The sequence below is a fragment of the Panthera tigris genome, chromosome B2 (genome assembly GCF_018350195.1).
Source record: "Panthera tigris isolate Pti1 chromosome B2, P.tigris_Pti1_mat1.1, whole genome shotgun sequence".
Taxonomy (NCBI): Eukaryota; Metazoa; Chordata; class Mammalia; order Carnivora; family Felidae; genus Panthera; species Panthera tigris.
Genome location: NC_056664.1, coordinates 53753571 through 53771737, shown reverse-complemented (window position 1 = coordinate 53771737; position 18167 = coordinate 53753571). Strand labels below are relative to the sequence as shown.

Sequence of the window (18167 nt, the reverse complement as noted above, 5' to 3'; positions counted from 1 at the left end):
AGGGGAGGGAACATTTCCCAAACTCATTTTATAAGGCCAGCATTACATGGATACCAAAACGGAGATTAGGATACCACAAAAAAGAAAATTACAGGCCAATATCACTGATGAACTTAGATGCAAAATTGCTCAACAAAATATTAACAAACCGAATTTAACAATACATTAAAAGGATCATACATCATAATCAAGTGGGATTTATTCTGAGGATGCAAAGATAGTTCAACATTTGCAAATCAGTCAAAATGAGGGGTGTAAGGATGGCTGGGTTGAGTGTATGACTCTTGATTTCAGCTCAGGTCATGATCCTAGGGTCACGAGATCGAGCCCTGTGTTGGGCTCCATGCTGAGCGTAAAGACTGCTTAAGATTCTCTCTCTCCCTTTCCCTCTACCTATCCCCCAACTCTCTCTGTCTCCAAAAAAAATCAAAATGGTACACCACATTAATAAAATGAAGGATAAATTATATTATCTCAATATTTGAGAAAAAGCATTTGACAGTTTTCAGCATCCATTATGATAAAAAGTAAAGTGGGTATAAAGGGAACATACCACAATATAATAAAGGCCACATATGCCAAACCCACAGCTAACATACTCAACAGTGAAAGCTGTATGGTCTTGGACTTTTGTTTGTTGGGACTGTTTTTGGTTACTGATTCAGTCATCTTATTGATAATTTTTCTATTCAGATTTTCTATTTCTTTATGATTCGTTCTTGGAAAATTGTATGTTTTTTGGGAATGTATCCATTCTAGGTTTAATTTGTTGGTATATAATTTGTTCATAGTAATCTCTTAATGATTCTTTGTATTTTCTTTGGTATCAGTTACAACTTCTCTTTCATTTCTAATTTTATTTATTTGAACTCTCTTTTTTTCTGGGTAAGTCTAGGTAAAGTTTGTCAACTTTATCTTTTTAAGGAGCCAGCTCTTAATTTCATTGATCATTTTTATTGTTTTTTTGTTTTTGTTTTTTTTTTTAGTCTCTATTTTATGTATAGATGATCCCTGACATATTATGGTTCAATTTAGAATTTTTCAACTTTACTATAGTGTGAAAGTGATATGCATTCAGTAGGAACCATACTTTGAATTTTGGTCTTTTTCTTTAAAAAAAAAATCTTTTTTTTAATGTTTATCTTTGAGAGAGAGAGAGAGAGAGAGAGAGAGAGAATATGAATGGGAGAGGAGCAGAGAGAGAGGGAGACACAGAATCTGAGGCAGGCTCCAGGCTCTGAGCTGTCAGCACAGAGTCCAACGCGGGGCTTGAACGCATGAACCGCAGGATCATGACCAGAGCTGAAGTCAGACCCTCAACTGACTGAGTCACTCTCTCAGTTTGGTCTTTTTCTGAGGTTGTGATAGTGGTGCAATACTCTCTCATGATGCTGGGCAGTGTCAGTTGCAGCTCTCAATCAGGCATGTGATCACAAAGGTAAACGACTGATATACTTAAAACCATTATGTTTCTTGTTTCAGTACAATATTCAATAAATTACATGATGAATTGGCACTTACTATAAAATAGGCTTTGTGTTAGTTGATTTTGCCCAACAGTAGGCTAAGAAGTGTTCTGAGCATGTTTAAGGTAGGCTAAGCTAAGCTAAGCTTGGTGTTACATAGGTTTTGGCATAATATATACATAATCAACCTATGATATTTTCAATTTCTGATGGGGTTATCAGGATATAACCCCATTATAAGTTGAGGAAGTATTTTCCACTCTGATCTTTATTATTTTCTGCCTTCTAACTTTGGGCTTTGTTTGCTTTTAGTTTTTGGTTCCTTTAGGTGTAAAGTTAGATTATTTGAACTTTTCATTGTTTCTTGAGACAGGCCTATATTTCTGTGAACTTCCCTCTTAGAACTGCTTTTGCTATGGGGCGCCTGGGTGGCTCTGTCGGTTGAGTGTCTGACTTTGGCTCAGGTCATGATCTCGCGGTCTGTGAGTTCGAGCACCATGTCAAGCTCTGTGCTCACAGGCCTGGAGCCTGCTTCAGATTCTGTGTCTCCCTCTCTCTCTGCGCCTCCCCTGCTCATGCTCTTTCTCTGTCTCAAAAATAAATAAAAAAAAAAAAAATTAAAAAAAAACTGCTTTTGCTGTATCCCACACATTTTGGAATCTTGTATTTCCATTTTCTTTTGTCTCAAGGTATTTTTTGATTACCCCTTTGATTTATTTTTTAATTGACCTATTGGTTGGTAGCATGTTGTTTAAGCTCCATGTACTTATGGTTTTTCCACTTTTGTTCTTGTAATTAATTGCTAGTTTCATACCATTGTGGTCAAAGAAGATGCTTGACATGATTTTAATCTTAAGTTTATTGAGACTTGTTTTTTGGTCTAATATTTGATCTATCCTGGAGAATGTTCCATGTGTACTTCAGAAGAATGTGTATTCTGCTGCTTTTGGATAGAATATTCTGTATATATGTATTACATCTATCTGGTCTGCTGTATCAATTAAGGCCAGTGTTTTCTTATTAATTTTCTGTCTGGATGATCCATCCATTGATATTAGTGGGGGTGTTAAAGTCCCATACTACTACTGTCTTGGTTTCAATTTCTCCCTTTAGGTCTTGTTAATATTTGCTTTATATATTTAGATGCTTTTATGTTGGGTGCATAAATATTTTAAGTTTTACATCCTTTTGTCGGATGGACCTTTTATCATTATGTAATGTCCTTCTTTGTCTCTTATACAGTCTTTGTTTTAAAGTCTAGTTTATCTGATGTAAGTATAGCCATAGCAGCTTTTTTTGTTTCTATTTGGATAGAGTATGTTTTCCATACCTTCACTTTGAGTATGTGTGTGTCCTTAGATCTGAAGTGAGTCTCTTGTATGCAATGTATAGATAAGTCTTGTTTTTTAAATCCATTCAGCCACTCTGTGTCTTTTGATTGGAGAATTTAGCCCATTTACATTTAAATCTATAATTGATAGGTATATACTTCCTGTCATTTTGTTCATTGTTTTCTGGCTATTTTCATAGTTCCGCTGTATTCCTTTCGTCTTTTGCTTTCTTACCTTGTAATTTGATGACTTTTGTTTAGTGTTATGTTTAGTTTCCTTTGTCATTATCTTTTGTGTATCCACTCTAGGTTTTTGCTTTGTGGTTACCATGAGGTTCAGCTATTTCATTCTTACATATAACAGTCTTATCAATTTTACGTTGATAGTAAAATTTGAGGACATTCTCAAAATTGTACCTTTTTACTTTCCCCCCACCCTCATGTTTTGTGTTCTTGATGCCATATTTTACATATTTTGTCCCTTAACTTGCTATTGTAGTTATTGTTAATTTTACTACTTTTATCTTTTAACCTTCATACTAGATATATGAGTGGTAAATCCACTACCTTTATTATATATTTGCTTTCTCAGTGCAATTTTTACTTTCATATGTTTTCTTCTTGCTATTTAGTGCCTTTTCAGCTTGAAGAAGTTTCTTGGAAGGACAGTTCAGTGGTGATGAATACCTTTAGCCTTTGACTCTCTAGAAAACTCTTTGTCTCTTTGAATTCTGAATGATAAACTTGCTGGGTAGAGTATTCTTGGTTGGAAGTTTTTTCTTTTTTCCTTTCTTTTGAATATATCATGCCACTCCCTTCTGGCCCACAATGTTTCTGCTGAAAAATCAGCTTATAGTCTTACGGGATTTCCTTGTATGTAGCAAGTTGTCTTTATCTTGTTGCTTTGAAGATTCTATCTTTTTCTTTAACTTTTGACATTTTAATTATAATGTCTCTTGGTGTGGGTTTCTTTGGATTCATCTTGTTTGGGATTTTTCTGTACTTCCTCGACCTGGATGTCTCCTTCCTTCCTTAGGTTAGGGAAATTTTCAGCCATTATTTCTTCAAAAAAGTCTTTTGCCCTTTTCTCTCTTTCTTTCTCTCTCTCCTCCTTCTGGGATTCCTATAATGTAAATGTTTCTGCTTGATGTTGTTTTGTAGGTCCCTTAAGCTGTCTCCCCTTTAAAAATTATTTTTTTTTTCTTTTTTGCTTTTGTGTTTGGATGAGTTCCACTGCCCTGTTTTCCAGGTCACTGATCTCTTCTTCTGCTTCATCTAATTTGCTTTTGAACCCCTCTGATGTGTTTTTTAGTTCAGTTGTTCTATTCATCAGCTCTATAACTTCTATTTGGTATATTCTTATATATATATGTTTTTATCTTTGTTGAAGTTCATCTGTTCTTCTCTCAAGTTCTGTATCTTAATGACCATTACTCAGACTTTTATCAGGTAAGTTACTTATCTCCATTTCATTAAGGTTTTTTCCTGGGGTCTTATCTTGTTCTTTTGCTTGGGAGATATTTCTCAGTTCCCTCATTTTGCTTGTCTCTCTGTGTTCATTTCTGTGTATCAGGCAAATCACCTACCTCTCCCAGTCTTGAAGGAGTGGTTTTGTATAAGCAATGAACTTTATCATTCAACCTTGCCCTACCTCTTGGTTGTCTCTCAAACCTTTGTGATTATTCAAGCAGCCTACTTTATTCTTGACAGGTCTCAGTTGTTGAGATTGTGCGAATTCCTCTCAGTGTTTCAAAGGGAGTAATCTCAGCCAGCATTTATTTTCCAGCTCATTGGAAACCAGACCCTGAGGCAGGTCTGGCATACCTTTTAAAGTATGCAAATATATACAGTCCTGTGGGACCACAGTCATAACTTCTGCTGGGCTTGCAGACCACATGATTTAGAGATGTCCTTTTGGCAACAGTTGCAAAACTCAGGGCTCCAGATAAGTGTATAAGCTCCTGTCTGGGAGGTACCTGTGAGCTGTAGCAAGGCAGAGGGAGAGTGCAGAGATGCGTCTTCCAGACTATATTGTCTGAGAACTCCTCTGTGGTTTACAGCCGTATGGTAAACCTGAAGCCTGCCCCTCTGGCTAATGCTCCAAGAACAGTAAATAGGCATTTTTCACAGGAAGACTGGGGGCGTGTTTCTGTCTAATATTTGTGCTTTGCCCTGGGGGGTGGTAGCTTGCCAGAAACTATCTCTTCTGTTGTTTTATTTTCATGGAGCCCAGCAATGCAGTCCACACTGGCCACCAGAGACAAGTGCTTAAGGGGTCACTCCTGTGTGCACTGTGTGTGCCCACTGGCTTTGGCCGAGTCAAAGGGGAGCCTAGGGCTGGGGCTAGCCCACAACCTTCAGCAGTGCTTTGGGGGAGCCTGGGGTGGTATAAGTCTGTCTGCCGGCTGAAGTGGAGCTGGGCCACAAGGCACTTGGCTGCCTCAGTTGGAAGAGCGACTCTTGATCTCAGAGTTGTGGTTTTGAGCCTCATGTTGGATGTAGAGATTACTAAAAAAAAAACAACTTAAGTAGCTGAAGTGGGGCTGTAGTGGGGGGAGGGTGGTGAGGGGGGCACAGAGAAGTTGTGTGGGGGTTGGGCAAGCCCAGTAGGATGAGCAAGATGAGGGAGCCCAAAAATGGTGCCTGCCAATACTGGTGCTAGCAAACTGGTGTGAGAGTAAAAAAATGACAGTACCTCCATATCCAGAGAAATTTTCAGTATGCCCCTGCACCTCCAGCAGAAGCTTTAAGATGAGCTAATGAATCTTCTCATGTGGTCTAGGTGCATTTTTAAATTGCTGCTTTTGTGCTGAGTGACTGGGTGAGTGAGTCCTTTAAGGGTAGACTTTCTCTGTTTCCCACAGCCTTTTGGGTCTCTTGGATATAAGCCCTGTTATTTTTTAAAGCCGTATGTTTTGGGGGCACATTTCTCTGGTGCAGGTTCCAAAGGTTGTGATGTCTGATGTGGGACACAGATATTTTGCCAGTCAGAGAGATGCTCCATATTTGTGAGATCTCTGCTGGTTGTGGGTCATTGCACCAGTGAAACCATGTCTCTGCCTCTCCTACCTGTCTCAGTGTGGTTCTTTTGTCTTTTGTTGTAGAGGAGATGTTCAGCTAGTTTTCAGGTCCCTTTAAGAGGGAATTCATCCACATGTGGCTGTAGATTTGGTGTGTCAGTAAGAGAAGGTGAATTTAGGATGTTGCTACACAGCTATCTGAATCCAATCCCCTTAACAATGTCCATAAATACTTTTAATAAATAGAACAAATTTTTCAAAGGCACTTCTGTTCCATTAAAATAGTTTAAGGACACTCAGGGATGAAGAATGAGGAGGAAGAGAGTGAGACATAGCCTACCCCTAGGGAAAGAATAGAGAGCTTCAAACTGTGGCAGAGAAGGAGAGAAGACCACCAAGGAAGAAGAAAGTACTATCCCAGATGCATAAAGGAGGAAGAATGGAAACAAATATGTAGGGAATTGCTGCCTAGAACCAGGAAGGAAGAAGGTAGTGTAGTTTTGAATGTCAGTTCTGGGTGTTGGAAGATTATGGTTCTCTTTTGAAATAATTATTGAAGAACCACAATATTCGAGTGCTCTTTCTCTTTAAATCACAAGAAGCCATCCCTCACCCTTCTGTGTACCATGTCTGTGTTAACCAGGGTGTATCATACTGAGGATCTAGTTGGGGTATTCTTTTTTACCAAACAATTCAAAACTGGGAGTCTAGGAGAAAAGCAGTGTGGTTAGTCATTAAACCAGAGTTTATTTCAGCCAACGGACCTGAATGTAATTATCACAGTTTTAAATATTTTGTTGAATATTCATGGTTTAACCTCTCTTAAATCTTGTTTTCCTCTTTTGTGAGATGGGAATGACACTACCTACTCCTCCCTCTTTTAGTTGGAAGACCAGATGGGATGTAATATGTGGTTAAGTGCTTTGTGAAGTTCAGTGCAAGGGCTCACCTGAAGGTAGTAAGGTTTTTGTTACACAACTTCCTGGTTGTGGTAGTTGTGATGGAGTATATGCAACAGAATGCACAGAGGGGTTTGTTTAATGGAGTAGCACTGGCAAATACAACACTGGGCAGAGACCAGTCTGACAGATGGATCTCTAACCTTCTTACAGATAGCTGTAAGTTGCCAAAATTCAATGGGAAAATTCAAATGTACTAACCGGTATTTTTTGAATACCTTTCATAATCACAGTTGAAGTCATAGTTTTTACCAACCTCATTTTATATCTTTTTTTCCCCCTTCCAGATGAACGGGACAAAGTTCAAAAGAAAACGTTTACAAAATGGATAAATCAGCATCTCATGAAGGTCAGTTTATTATTTTCACATCTTGGAATTGTTTTGCTTACTTTAATTTATTGTGCAGTAATGTATAACTCTGAAGCATTGCTTTTCTTTTTTAAAAAAATTTTTTTTAATGTTTATTTTTCTTTGAGAGAGAGAGTGACACAGTGCAAGTGGGGGAGGGGCAGAGAGAGAAGGAGACACAGAATCTGAAGCAGGCTCCAGCCTCTGAGCTGTCAGCACAGAGCCTGATGCAGGGCTCAAACTCACAAACTGTGAGATCATGACCTGAGGCGAACTTAGATGCTTAACTGACTGCGCCACCCAGGCACCCCTAGCTTTTCTTTTTTTAAATTTTTTAAAATGTTTATTTATTTTTGAGAGAGAGAGACAGACAGACAGACAGAGTGCGGGCGGGGGAGGAGCAGAGATAGAGGGAGACACAGAATCCGAAGCAGACTCCAGCCTCTGAGCTATAAGCACAGAGGTTCGAACTCACAAATACAAGATCATGACCTGAGCCAAAGTTGGAGGCTTAACCACCTGAGCCACACAGATGCCCCTGAAGCATAGCATTTCAATACCAACTTGAAAGTTTAAATTCCAGAGCATTTCACATGCATTTTAGGCATCTGTGATTATCTGGTGTGTGGCCTGTAGGTAATGATGAAGGTGAGAAAATAAGTACCCAGTGATTATAGTGCATTCTGTGATGTTAGGAAAACCTATTATTATTGGACTTAAAAAAAAAATCTCAGCAGTTTAAGAAGTATGTAAATATTTATGTGTTAGGGCGTGGAAAAAATGTAATTCTCCAGTAAGATTTTTTCTCTCTCAAGATTCAGACCAGGTTCTGGCCTCAGATTTATGTGGATGGCAGACAGTTACTTATATGAGAATAAAGATGGATTGTAGAGACTGAAGTCTAGACTTATTTTTCTTCTTGTACTTAGTATGACATTGATATTGGCTTAATGTCTGTGTTTCTCTGTGTAGTAAATAGTTGTGGTTCTCAAGTTAATATTTATTTGTGTGCTATGGGACACTTTGAGGATCTGATATAGGCTCTCCAGAAAAATACACATGCACACAAAATTTGCATACAGTTTCATGGAGTTATTGGATCCCACCCTATAAATCTCAGCTAAAGCACCTGTGTAACTTCGCAATGAACTATTAGTCACTTTTTTCCCCTCTTACAGACAGTCCTAAAGTTGGAAACAGGTAATGTTTTAAGTGTGAGAGTTAGAAAGAGTTCTCTCAGAAAAAAAAAAAAACACATTATTTTGAATGTGGTTACATTCTTAAAGCTACTCTACTAATCGTATTTAAAGCATCATGTAGCAAAGTAGTACCAATAATGTACTAGCATCTAATAGCCTTCTATAAAAGTGATTCTTATTTCAAGGGACGTATCAAAATTACCTGAGGGATGTTGTAGTCCCCTCTGTCTCACTACCCATTGACAAAATTCTTTCCCCAAATTCTGATATGTCCTTCAGGAAGGCCATGTCACCCACTCTCCAATTGAGAATTTCTATAAAAAAAAAAAAAGAGAGAGAGAGAGAATAAGTTCTGTTGTTGATGGGAGCTGAATCCTTTGATGTGTTGGCAAGAGATAAGAGGTTGAGACATTCTGCTTTATGATGGTTTTGTTAGGAAATATATTGTGAATACTAACAAAAAATACCAGCCGTGTACCTACCCTCTTTCAAGCTTTTGTCTAATCACACACAAAGTGTGAGTGGGACTCTTCCACAGGCTGGGGCATAGGTGGGCTGATTATGAGGTTAAGGGTATGGAACTTTGGAGCTGAAGACTCTGACAAGATTTCCCCATTTTTGAGGTGAATCCAAGGGAAGCAAAGTTTTTGATGAAGAGGTTCCCTTTTGGTGGCTGATGCCCTAGCAACCTTTGTAGCTGTGGCTGTGTAGGGGTGGGCATGTCAGTGGGCACAGAGGGTTGTCCTACGTCTTCTGGAGCATAGCTGCTATACTTCCAGGTTGGTAATCACGTTACAACTGCTGGCAGTGGATGCCAAAGAGAAGTAGAAGTAGAAACACAGGCCCTATAGGAACCATAGCACGGGCCCTGGATAGGTATTTATTGAGGGTCTACTGTGTGCCAGGCGTGTTGGATCGGGCCATTCATTTTATAAGTAGTTCATAAATTGAATGGTTGAGTAAAAGGAGACTTCCATTGCTAAAAATGTCAAAATTCCATTCGAGCTGCTAGAGGACAAAGGCTATATTATTTACTCCTAGGACCCATCGCAGTGTTTGGCAAGAGTATTCTCACTGTGTGTAATATATGTTGTATACATTAAATCATTTAATTCTTCTAGCTGCTGCCCAAGGTGGTTTAATTTAGTGGTTATACACACATAGCCTTCAGAATCAGACAGCAAAGGTTCAAAGCCTGATTTACCTGGAATATGTGACCTGGTTTTGTTTTGTTTTGTTTTTTTAAATAAAATGACAGATCTCAAGATTTAAAGTTTACTTTTGCTGCAACACAGTAAGAATGGGGAAAATATGTTATTTTTATGTGCAATAGCTATTAGATAGATGCCAATCCAACTGATGAGGGTTTCAGTCAGATTAGTTTATTTGTTTTTGTTTTTGTTTTTTGGAGTATGTTAAAGGATCAGAATTTAAAATTAACTCTTATTAAATGAGAATTCATTTTAGGGAGTGGGGGAAAGTCAGACTACATAGTCTTGGCTAACTACCACTGTCAGTTACTTACATTCTTGTTCTGATTTGGTCTAGTATCAGCTCAAAGTAGTCTTCCCTTATAATCTTAAGAATTGTGCACTGAGATTTCTGGCGCAAAACTCAAATATGTGAGAACGTAGTTTTTTAATCTTTAATTCTTTTATGTCTGAAGTTATAGCTTTAACCTCAAGTGAAGAAAAATAATCCAATATCCTAAAACTTTTAGAGGCACCAGGCTGTTAAGGTTTGTTTTGTTGTTAGATAACCAGAGAAAGGGCAGCCTTCATGAGAACTTTTCCATGTTTCATTCAAGCAGTGGTTGAGGAATGTTGCACTATGTTGTCAGCCTCTTTTGTCTCACTAAAAAAAAAGAAAAAAGAAAAAAGATGCTGGATGCTTTTGTTCTAGGTAGCCATTTGGTTGTAATCCAATTAGTGGGAAATATAAAATAAGTATATGAATTTTAAGTAAAAATTTTCATATTTGAAAGTAGTATTTTTTCTGTATTGATTTTTTTTATATTCTTCACTTGAAATATTGAACATCTTCAAGGGAGAAACAGAGAAAGGAGAGTAGCAGGTCCCATATATTTTTTGCCTTACCATATTCCTTTTCAGTGAATGAGAAGTATGTTATTTATAGAGTTTGCGATAAAATGGGATCGTGGGAAAGGAGGACCACGACAAAGGGGTCAATAAAGTAAAAATGGGTAAGGAGAGAAAAAACTGGGAATGAAATCATTTAGATAATTGAATAATTCTACATGCCTTCTTTATGTTTTGTCACTTTTAACTGTAGTCACAAGTAGTCCTTAAACCATGGGGAAGGGAGGAAAATTACAGGAAAGGGGGAATTATAGGAAAAAAAGAGAGAAAGAGAGGTGAGGGAGGTGGTTAAAGGGGGAAGAGAGGGCAGGAATGGCTGTTTTGTGCACTAGGAGTGCTCTCTCACAGCCCAGAGTTGTGCCTCGGGATGGCTCTGTGGGGCCCAGGGTCTGGAGACCCTGCCCTTGGCTCAGCTGCCTGAGAGTGCTAATTCCAGCTGGGAATTATTCTCCATCTTCTGAAATAATTCTTACAAAGTTTGCCTTTTCTAAGTTATTGTTTTATTTATTTTATTTTACCCTGTTCTCTCCACCACAGTTTTGCCTCCAGGGAGAACTGTCCTTGGGAGTTCTGCTTGTTTGGGCAGTGAGGTGATTGAGAGGTTTAGTCCCGGAACAGACTTTCCTTTACTGAGTTTTTCTTCTCAGGTGATGACTTATATATTCTGGTAACTTAGATCAAATTGTCTTTGAAAGAAGAATGTCTCCTTCAAAGTTGCTAGTCTGTGACATGTAAGCCAAAGCTGGGAGGCAAGAGAGGTTAGACAGACAGGGGGTTGTGTCCAGGCTTTGTAGTTTATTATTTGTGTGACCTTAACCTTCTTAGGTTCTCATCTGTAAAATGGTGGTGGTGATAGATTAGTGTGAGGAGTTAAAGGAGATAATCCATTTAAGCATAAAGCATGCTAACTGGCACATTGTATAAGTTGCCTCTGGAACCCTTCTGCCTCACTCATCCAAGTCCCTTTCCTTGCCTCAAGTACTTTCCCTTTTAGTTTATTCATTTTAGAAAAAGCTGGGGTTTAGGTTCAGAATCTGTTGAGGAGATAGATTGACCTATTGCCTTCTTGCCTTAGAGTCCTGCTGGGACACTGAAGAATTACTTATTTGAGGTAATCCTGTTAGCTGTACCCTCCTCTCCTCCCTATACCCTGCACCCCAGTCATTTATGGGTTGATCTTGGGGCTCACAGGTCTTTTTTATTCTTCTTTTTCCTCTTCTCCCACACACTCTCCTCACAGAAAGGGAATCAGTGAAGACCCACCATACTTCTGAAAGGTTGGCCATTTTTATTTCTCAGTTGTGATTTCACTTAGATTCACAACTGGAGGGCATCTTCCACATCCTCCAATTTGCTTCCTTCATTTACAGAAGGGAAAGCTTGCCACACCAACTTTTACTGGGAGAGCTGCACCAGAAGTCCTGAGATGAGAATACAAATTAGAATGAGGGGCTGTGTCCGGTGTTTGTTTTCCGTGTGCAGTGTGAGATGTTGCAGATCTGCCAGCAGGTCCCCCTTGGCTATGAGGTTGTGTTTACTTTTTTCTACCTATAGTTTTAACTACTTGTAATTACTCCCTGTGATTTAAGAAGTTATGGTTTATGCAGCTGCAAAATAGCATATGCCCAGTGCTTAGGGGATGATTCTGGCATGGTCAGTTTTTAAAAGTTTATATGACTGAGAAAGGTAAACACTGTAAAGTTTATAAATGATTGATTGAGTTATTATTATATCCATGTGTATAAACATTTTTTTTCCTTAAAATATTTGGTTAGGATTTTTTTTTTTTGGAGAAAAAAAACTATATTAAAAATATAGCCTTGATTTATATTCATCAGAGCTAAAATTACATTTGTTTAAAGTAAATAGATTGCTTAATTAAAACTTCCATTTGCTGTGAACAAGATGACTCTGGCATTTTTCTAAATATATTTAAATTTTAGTGTTCTGGTATTTCAGTTGTAAGACTAAGCCTGTCCTTAAACTGATTGTTCTGGCAAGAGTGTTTTCCTTTTGAGTGATTATTTTTCAGAATACTTTTATTAAGGGGCGCGTGGGTAGCTCAGTCGGTTGAGTGTCTGACTTCAGCTCAGGTCATGATCTCATACTCTGTGAGTTCGAGCCCCACATCGGTCTCTGTGCTGACAGCTCAGAGCCTGGAGCCTGCTTCAGATTCTGTATCTCCCCCTCTCTCTGCCCTGCCCCTGCTCATGCTCTGTCTCTCTCTCTGTCTCAAATAAAAAAAAAATAAATAAATAAATAAAATAAAAAAAAGAATACTTTTATTAAAATCCAGTTGACACATTCAAGTCTGTTTCCTCTGTAAGTCTCTTCACACCCTGAGTAGACTGGATTGTTTACCTTGCAAATTGGATATTGAGGTAAACTACTGGTTTAGGTAACATTTATGTATTGTTCTTAGAATAATTTTAATTATAGTATTAAAAAACATGAGCTGGTTGTTATCAAAAATGTTTGTGACTTCACTTAGCTAAATTTTACCCAGAGGATTGTTCTAAAACATAAAATTGATGACAGTCTTCTATTATTTACAGTATTTTTATGTCCATTTTACCTATGGAAGTTTATAAATTAGAGGATCTTCTATCACTTTTTAGTTTTTTTGTGATCACATGCAATTCTGTCTTGCTGTCTAGAAATCAACAAGACCATAGTATAAGAAATAGCATCTAAGGTTTAAATACCCATGATTTAACTTTTGCCTTACTCTGGTGAAAACAAGAAACAATGAAGCCATTTTTTTGTTTGTTTATTGTTTATTTATTTATTTTTAGAGAGAGAGAATGCATGTGTATGTGTGCCTGTGAGGTAGGGAGGGTCAGAGAGAGAGGGAGAGAGAAAATACCAAGCAGGCTCTGAGCTGTCAGCTCAGAGCCCAACCAGGAGCTTGATCTCATACTTTATGAGATCATGACCTGAGACAAAATAGTTGGATGCTTAACTGACTGATCCACCAAGAGGGCCCAATTTTCTGAAATACTTTAACAGTTATCAAAGATCAGAAGATTCTCTTTAATTGTTGACTTGGACCCAGAATTAGCATTTGAGCCGTGGCTGAGAGGCTGCATTAAAGAGGAATAATTGAAAGGGCTGAACAATTTTTAGAACGTTGGAATCTGAAGAAGTCTTTACAAGGGGCTTTCCTTACCTTGGATCCATCTAACTGGCAGTTTATAGTAGAGATAGATTCCTCAGTACTGGTTAGCTATACTGTAAGTTTATTCCTTAACGTTGTATAATAGAATATTTGGTCTGAATTTTAATTTATTGATATATAAATGCATTTGGAGCAGAAGAGGCCCGGGTTCCAATATTGCACCACACCCTATTTGGTATTAACCTGCTTGGTTGCCACATGGGAGACACCCAACTGACTATCTGATTTTTGTCTCTGTTCCATCATATCTTTGGAACTCTTCATTTACTCATAGCATGGATATTCTTTGCCCACATTTTAAGGTCAACGACTTCATGGCTACACTGAATCAATTACACCATTCTTTATTTTCTGATTTGGTGGCTGGAAGGAAATGTAAATCCTCATGCTGAGAACATAGTGATAACGTTCAGAGAATAGAGAAAAAGCTCTAATTTGCTCCGTGTTCTTGACCATCACATTCTTCTTGAGTGATTTTATATCTGTGGGCACAGATGAGATGGGAGACTATTTGAAGCATTGACTTCATAAAGGGTAATGATAAATACATCTTCTGAAAGTATAAGACAGTGCTTTGTTCTTAGAATCTGTAAATAAGATATATTTTTTAAAGATCTTAGACTTATATGAGTGGTTCTTAAACTCTAGCTCCATCAGACTCACTTGGAGGGCTTGTTACAATAGATTACTGGGCCTTACCTGAGAGTTTCTGATTCACTAGACTGGGGATAAGGCCTAAAAATTTCCATTTCTAACAAGTTCCAGGAATTTGTGTTTCCAATAAAATGCTGATGCTGGTAAGTTGGGGGCATATTTTGAGAACCCCTGTCATAGACAAATGGATAAATATTTCAATTAACCATCAGTTTTGTTATAACCAGCAAATATTCTAATATGGCTTAGAAAATAACAGCAATGTTTTTAAGTTTATTTATTTTGAGAGAGGGAAAGAGGGAGTGTGTGAGCCAGGGAAGGTCAGAGAAAGGGAGAATCCCAGCGAAGAGCGTGACGCGGAGCTTGATCTCATGAACCATGAGATCATGACCTGAGCTAAAATCAAGAGTTGGATGCTTAACCAACTGAGCCACCCAGGTACCCCAATAGCTGTATTTTTTTGTATGCTAGGTACTTTACAATTTTAAGGCCAATATTTAATAATAGCTGCTAATAGTACTTGAGAGGTAACCATGTGCCAGGATCTGTCACTCTCATGTCTTAGTGTATTTAATTCTCACAACTATCCTTATAGTCTGGCCTGATAATTTTTATCCCCATGTTATAGATGGTGAAACTGATGCACAGGGAATTTCCATAATTTTCCAAGGTCATGCACCTAGTAATTTTTTGGACTGTGTGGAAACTAAGGCTACGAGAGCTTATATAATTTTCCATAGGTTGGACAACAGTCTAAAGGGGAAGTGAAAAATGCATTCCAATCTGCCTCACTACAGATCTTTTGCTGTCTTGACTACACTGAATTCTTAAGGATTAATTTAGAGTTGCATGATTAAAGCTGAAAGAGAAGCTGAGCTTGACATTTGGACATTTGTGTGATTTCTTTACAAATATGACTTGACATTTAAATTATTTCTGTTGTGATATAAGAGATTAACAGTGTAGGTAGAGAGGAAGGTTTGAAAGCTTTTTGGGGAAATGTCTGGTTAAAGGCCCAATGTGTAGAATTGAGAAGTAAGTCAGGACTTACAAATGTGAAGAGATCGTTGATTTCAAGATAGTAAGAGATGTATGGAAGAGTACGAAATGGTTCCGTGTAGATGAATATAGCTTGGGATGGAGAAATTCTGAATGTCTTCTCATCATGAAGAAGAATGATACCTTGGTGATAAATTCCTCATCAAGAAAAAAGTCCAGATTAACACTATGTTTACTTTCAACTTTGCTGTAACTTTAGCATAATAAGAGCTGCATTTGAAATACAGTTTAGGAACTATTCTGTTTTCATGCAACTGTTTTATTTTTTTAAGTAAGCTCTATGCCCATTGTGGGGCTTAAACTCAGGACCCTGAGATCAAGAGTCACATGCTCTTCCAGTGGAGCCAACCAGGTGCCCCCATTGAGCTATTTTGTTGGAGATAGTAAGTATCTCCATATGTGTAAAACCATTAAACATTTAAACCATTAAAGTTAGGCAGGGCAGCATAGGATAAAGTGTGCCAGGAGTGGCAAAGTGTAAGGGTTTTAAGAGATTAGATATGGGAGGCTTGGGGTGCCTCTGAGTAGTCAGAGACTGTGTCAGGAGGAGGAAATGGACTTAAGCTGGGTGCAGAGGAGAGGGTGGCGGGGGCGGGGGAGCACAGTGCCTGTGAGGAAGTGGATTGCTAGGATTTGCTGGAAGGAGATCAGATTGGATAGAAAATAATGAAGCCAGGTAAGAAACAGATGTGAATGGTTAGCCAACAATGTTGGAAGTTTTTGAGGACAAGAGTGTCATAATGTAATTGGCATTTTAGGGAGAATCTTGCATTTCATACACAGGCTTTAAGGAAGTAAGTGTGGCTATTGTGAATTTTATGACATGATTGGCTGTATGTTCACATAATAACTCCATATTGTAATGAGCATACAGAGAGATGACTACTGGCTTACCCCAGGGGACTCTTAATTTAATAAATCTGCTTTGTAGTGGATAGTTGAAGTCAAAGAAGGCCCGCTGTTCAGACCTGTAGAGGAGAAGAATACCCAGTGTAATAGATCAAGAAAGCTAGATCTCTAGTCTTATCAAAAAGACAAAATTTGACAGTGAAAGATGTAAAGTTCTGTTTCAAAGATTGACATGTTCATCTGTATGATACAGAAGCTCTGGTATAGAAGTAATTCATGTGACAAGACCTAGGGGGGTTGTTGACCTCAGATTTATAACAGTGGTGTACCTGAATGCAGTCTTAATAGAATTAAGCTATCTTAATAGAGCTGAGAGTATATAGCTCTTTTGTACTGTTTGCTGATTGGGCCATATCTAGGGTATTTTTTGTTTAGTTCATGGCAGTGCATTTTAAGAGACAGTAAAAGGGAAAGTCTATAAGGAGGAAGTCATGATGTTGACGGCATGGAAACCATCTCTCGGAGGAGGAATGATAGAAACAGTGGGGAAGTTAGTTTTGAGAAGACAGGATCAGGAGAAATGTGATGGGTGTTTTTAGATATTGGTAGAATAGTCCTATAAGAAAGAGTACAGTTTTCGGTTTTTTTAAATCTAAAAAGAGGATAGCTGGATAATTTCAGGTTTGAAGATTTTAAACTGGGTGTAAAAAAGTATCTGCAAACGGCTTCAGTGCCTAGTAATAGATAGTCAAGAAAGTGTTTTGATCTCAGGGTATATTTTTATAGTTTCCTATGGCTGCTCTAACAAGTTACACAAACTTGGTGACTTATAACAATATAACCTATTCCCTCACAGTTCTGGTGGTTAGAAGCCTGAAATCAGTTTAACTGGGCTGAAATCGAGGTGCTAACAAAGCCGTGCTCCCTTCAGAGGCTCTAGGGGAGAATCTGTTCTTTGCTTCTTTCAGCTTCTACTGGTTGCTGGCATTCCCTGTCTTGTGGTCACATTCTCATCTGCCTCTGTGGTCACATTGCCTCCTTCTGTTCAGTGTTATCCTCTCTGCCTCTCTTTGCATAAGGACACTTAGAGTTAGGACCCACTGGGATAATCCAGGATCACCTCCCCATCACAAAATTCTTAGTACATTTGTACAGACTCATCTCCAGATAAGGCAACATTCACAGTCTCCAGGGATTAGGACCTGGTTTCTTTGGGGTCCCCACTCAGCCTAATGCATGTATGGCCAACTCTAACTCTCTGATGTGCAATTAGCCATGGTTTCACTCCCTAGCCAGTAATAAATTTCCACCAGAATCTCATGGGGATTTAGTTAGAGTCTATCAGAGATGGATTAGAAGTGATTAGTATTTTGGTTGGAGGTTGAACTAGGTGGTATCTAATATCCTTTTCAAGACCAGGAAGATATATTCAAATGACTTAGATGACAGGTTATGTGAAGTACTAATTAATAGGGATATATCAGAGATTTATTTTTATATTTTTAAGCTATTTGTTTGGAAATAATTTTACATTTTAAAAAGTTACAAAAATAAAAATAGGACAATGATCACTGTAAGCTGTTTACCCAGACTGACCTCTTACTAACATTTACCCTCTTTGCTGTATCATTCCCCAGACATTGTGCATATGTGTGTATGTATGCAAGTGTATATCTATCCTTTTAAAATCTGAACAGTTTGAAGGTAATTTATATAGACCATGGCCCTTTGCCCCTAAATACTTAAGTATCCATTTCCCAAGAATAGGCGTATTCTCTTTCATGGTTATCAACTTCTTACATTTACATTGGTATGATACTTTAATATATTGTTTATATGCAAGTTTTGTTGCTTGATCTTTTTGCACCATTTTCCTTCCTGGGTAGGATCCACTTGGTTAGGTATTGAATTAATGAATGAACAAATTAATTAATTAATCCATCCCTCTGCAAATATTTATTACTTATTTATTTTTATTTAAATTCAAGTTGGTTAACATATAGTG

General features: G+C 38.0%; 1 protein-coding gene across 4 annotated transcripts in view; it reads left to right on the top strand.

Moving 5' to 3' along the window:
• Positions 1-18167, top strand: part of DST (dystonin) — a 491592-nt gene that overhangs the window by 221665 nt on the left and 251760 nt on the right. For all 4 annotated transcript variants that reach the window (XM_042986591.1, XM_042986590.1, XM_042986592.1 and 1 more), the window contains one exon: positions 7063-7124. In XM_042986591.1, the coding sequence (XP_042842525.1) occupies positions 7063-7124 (62 nt within the window). The remainder of the gene's footprint in view (positions 1-7062; positions 7125-18167) is intronic.